General features: G+C 61.5%; 1 protein-coding gene across 1 annotated transcript; it reads right to left on the reverse strand.

Annotated features, from left to right (window-relative positions):
* Window positions 1–350: 350 nt before the first annotated feature.
* Window positions 351–3051, reverse strand: DMRTA2 (DMRT like family A2). The gene is made up of 2 exons (XM_068952063.1): window positions 2556–3051; window positions 351–2269 (listed from the first exon to the last, which is right to left on the reverse strand). Exons 1-2 carry the CDS (start codon window positions 3049–3051, stop codon window positions 1392–1394), a joined length of 1374 nt encoding a protein of 457 aa, XP_068808164.1. The 3' UTR covers window positions 351–1391.
* Window positions 3052–4198: the final 1147 nt, after the last annotated feature.

Genomic DNA, 4198 nt, shown 5'->3' on the forward strand with positions numbered 1-4198 from the left:
TCGTGTCGTGTCTCAACTATTTTAAACCTGTCTTAAATACGTTCTTACGTTCTGAAAAACAATCATTATTATCCCTTATCTCGATAGAGAAAGGATTAAAATGCACACATTCCAAACAGGAGGATAAAGTATCTTTCTCACGTACTATAGAATCTACATTCAGCAATATGACCTTTTATTTTAACCATGCTTTTCTCGTCTAAGAGAATTTCAGATTTTCTAAATGTGACAAAAATCATCAGGATACTAAAAGAAAAAAATCCCGTTAAATTTGCAAGTGTGAATTTTTTTTCTGGCTTAAATAATAAAAAGACCAGAACTAGAAATAAACATATTCGACAATTTCGATTGATAAATTAATCTGTCTGATTTGTAGGCTTCGTTTTTATTTATAAATTTTCAGAAGAGTATCTGGTTTAACCATGATAAAAATGTAATAAACATGTTTGTACTAATTGCATAAACTTGTTTAAATATTGACTGAACCTGTTAAACGAATTTGCCAAAACACACTTTCACCGTCTAATAAAATACCACTTGCCATTTAAGACTGCTTTTTTTTTTTAATAGAAAATAACATTTATTTCTATGAAATGGAAACACAGAATTACCTGTTAGAAACAGCAAGAAGTTTGCTACATTGGAACAAGACAGCAATTTTCTTGCGGATCACAAATGAAGGAGGCTTATTAAACCGTCATACACCATTGGCGCCTGGGTCCTACAGACAGTTACAAATATATCTACTTTCCCATGTTATATACAGATTGTAACATTTCTGGGGGTGTGAAGAGAAAGGCTTTCAATCTGACAATATAGTTAATCTATATGCTTTATGAGTATTACAATGAGCTGTCTAACCTTTAGCTTAACGTTAATACCAAGTTCACCTACGAGTTACATTAATAACTTAGATTTCCATTTTATAACATTATACACTTGCTAGTATACATATATATATGTATGTGGGGGGGGGAAGTGTGTGTGATGTGTGTGTATGTGTGATGTGTGTGTGTGTATATATACATACACATACACCTATACATATCTATACACACACACACATATACACATACCTCACAATGCACCAAAGATATCCATGCTTATGGCCGTAAGCAACAAAGAGCGGCTCCTGCCTCGACAAGGAAAGTGCACCTTTACAACCTTTGCAATACACCTGTTTCTGCTCAGCTTCGTGCCCAGCCGGCACTCAGCGCAGGAGCCCGCACCCGGCGCTGCGCGTAATCGTCTGGGAGAGGGAGACGGACGGGGAAGGGAGAAAGCAACCTGTGTCCATAGATTTGCTTTGCGCCTATCTAGCTATCTCTATACACACCGATCACCTTTACAGAGCCACTGCGGGCGCTGCCGCCCGCGGGCGCCGGGCCGCGCTATTGCTTCTCGGGGGTGTTGTTGACCATGGGCCCGTAGAGCCCGTTGGAGTAGACCTGCTCCTTGTGCACGGCGGAGCGGTCCCGCATGAGGTCGCTGAAGGCGTAGTCCACGGGCGGCCGGAAGCCCAGCGTGGGCATGAGCCCGGCCGTGGAGTAGGGGGTCATGAAGGCCAGTCCGCGGCTGTGCGCCGAGTAGGCGAGGCGCAGCGGGTTGAGTCCCAGGTGGGTGCCCAGCGGGTAGGCGCTGGCCTCGGCCCCGAAGTGCGTGGCGTTGGGCTGCAGGGGCGAGAAGGCCGAGCGGCTGCCCAGGGTGCCGATGGCCGGGGCCATGGCGCCGGCTATCAAGGGCCGGTGGTGGGCGGCGGCGGCGGCGGGGGTGGGCGGCAGGCCTTGCAGGGTGCCGTCCCGAGCCCAGCCCTCCTCGGGGCCCTTATCCGGGCCGCGGTTGTTGAGGATCTGCTCGATGGCCTGTACCACGTCCCCGCCGCAGCCCTGCAGCACCAGCTCCAGCACGCTGCGCTTGTGCGCCGGGAAGACGCGCGTCAGGATGTCGATGGGAGTCCGCTGCCGGCCGGCGGCCGAGGGCGACGGGTCCTGCTCGTCCTTGTCCGCCTCCGAGCCCGAGTCCGAGCCCAGCGGGCTGATGGAGCCCGGGCTCTCCTCCCCCTCCTTGGCGCCCTTGGACACGGGCGAGCTCAGGAAGGACTCGCCGTCCCCGTTCTCCGAGCCCGAGCCGTGGCGAGCTTCTGGGGAGGAGGTGCCGGGCACGGACTCGCCGTCCGGGGACAGGGGCTTCCCGCCCGCCTGCTGCGGGGTGACGGCGCGGCTCGGCAGCAGCGTCTTGGGGAACAGCTCGAACTTCTGCATCTTGGCGTCTGCGGGCCGGCGGGGCAGGAAGGGAGAGAGCCCGTCAGTGCCGCCGCCTGCGCTCGCCCCGCGCCCAAACCCCGAGAACGAACCCAAATCAGCGAGACCGGCCCCAAATCCCACGGCGGAACCGCCCCGTCCCAAACCCTATCGGGGGCCGCCTCGGCCCTTCCCTTTCCCCCGGCTCCCGTCAGCGGCGGCCGGCGGGCCACCCCCGACCCTCAGCCCACCGCCGGGCCGTGCCCCACCGCCGCTAACCCCCACCACCACCTCCACCCGCTCCCGCCGCCTTACCCGAGGCGCCGGCGCCTCCCTCGCCGCCGGCCCCGGCGCAGACGGAGCCGAAGACCTCGTAGGCGGGCCGCGGCGGGATGATGCCGTTGGCGGCCGCCAGCGCCAGCCCCTCGGCCGTGCCGTAGAGCAGCTGCAGCTCCCGGGCCTCGTTCTCCTCCTGCGCCTGCTGGCGGCGCAGCGCCACCTGGGCCGCCATGACGCGCTGGCGCTCGGCGATGAGCGTGCACTTGGCGCACATGCAGTCCTTCCAGCGGCAGTAGCGCTTGTGGCCCTTGAGGGCCGACACCACGCCGTGGTTGCGGCACCGCGCGCACTTGGGCGTCCGCGGGTACTTCTCGGCCGCGCGCAGCAGCAGCGGCGGCGCCCGCAGCAGGCTGCCGGCTACGCTCACCGGTAGCGTGGCCGCCGCCGCCGCCGCCGCCGCCGCCACCGAGCTGCTAGGCGGTACCGGCGGCGGCGCGGCCGGCACGCTGGGCATCTCCGACCGCAGCTCCATCCCGCCGCGGAGGTTTTTGTTTTTTTTTTTGGGGGGGGGAAGGGGGAAGGAGGCCAAAACGGGCGAAGTCGGCCCTCCTCCCCCCTCAAAATAGCGGACCCCCGCTCCGCGGTCTCCGGCACCGGGGGGGTCCCCGCGGCGCCCTCCCTTCTCTTCTCCCCCCCCCCTTCCCGGGCGCGGAAAAGCCCGCGGCTCCTTTCAGGTGCGCCTAGGTGCGAGCGCGCAGCGGCCGCGCAGCCTTGTCACCGAGCATGCAAGAGGCCCCTCGGGTCTCTCCAGCCGCCTGGATCGGCTTCACCTCCTCCCCCTGCACCGACACGAGCCCCGAAGTTGGCTTAAAATGAGGAGGGGGGTGGTGTCAGGAGCCCTTTTACCCCCCCCTCCGCTCCCGGAAAGCAAACCGCGCAGGGCGTCTAAGAAAACTTCTCTCGCTTCCTTATTCACCTCTGGCAGGGCAACGCGTAGCCCATCTCCTCCGTGCCTTGCAGAGCGCCTCACACCCAAGCCTCCGCTCCCTCGTCCGCGCCGACGGGCTGACTGCTCCCCGCGGCGCCCCGGCGACACCCGGGCTCCCCGAGCGCAGTTTCCCTCTCGCCCCCTCTCCACAAACCCGACGCGTCCCTTCAGAGACCGGCTGGGCCCCTTCACCAACGGGATCCCCCGCCACGCGCCACAGAGACTACGGTCACCCAGGAAAAATTCATCCCGTCCTTCCGACGGTGCCCAGACCCGAACCGAAGCCACGCGAAGCAGCAGGACCCCAACCTCCGCCGCCCGCGCACCTCGGCGAGCCCCGCGCAGGCTACCGCGGCAGCGGACGCCGGCACCCGCGCCTGCCGCTCCGCCGGCATCTGGGAGCCGCAGCTCCCGGAGGGCAGCGCAGCGGCCCGCGCCGCAGCCGCCGGCGCGTGTGACCCGGCCCGGCCCGGCCCGGCGCTGCGCGGTGCGGTGCGGAGCTGCCGGAGAGCGCCGCCGCCGCCGCGCGCCGCCCGCCGCCACTCGCGCTATTGTTGCGCCCGACGTTGCCATTAGGCAACATTTGACAACAATGTGGCGCCTGCTATTGGCCAGGGGCGGGCAGCGCCGCTCTGATTGGCCGCCCGGCGGCCGGCTGTGTCCGCCCGGCGGCTCCCGCGAGCGCGCCCGG

The sequence above is a fragment of the Struthio camelus genome, chromosome 8, assembly GCF_040807025.1.
Source record: "Struthio camelus isolate bStrCam1 chromosome 8, bStrCam1.hap1, whole genome shotgun sequence".
Taxonomy (NCBI): domain Eukaryota; kingdom Metazoa; phylum Chordata; class Aves; order Struthioniformes; family Struthionidae; genus Struthio; species Struthio camelus.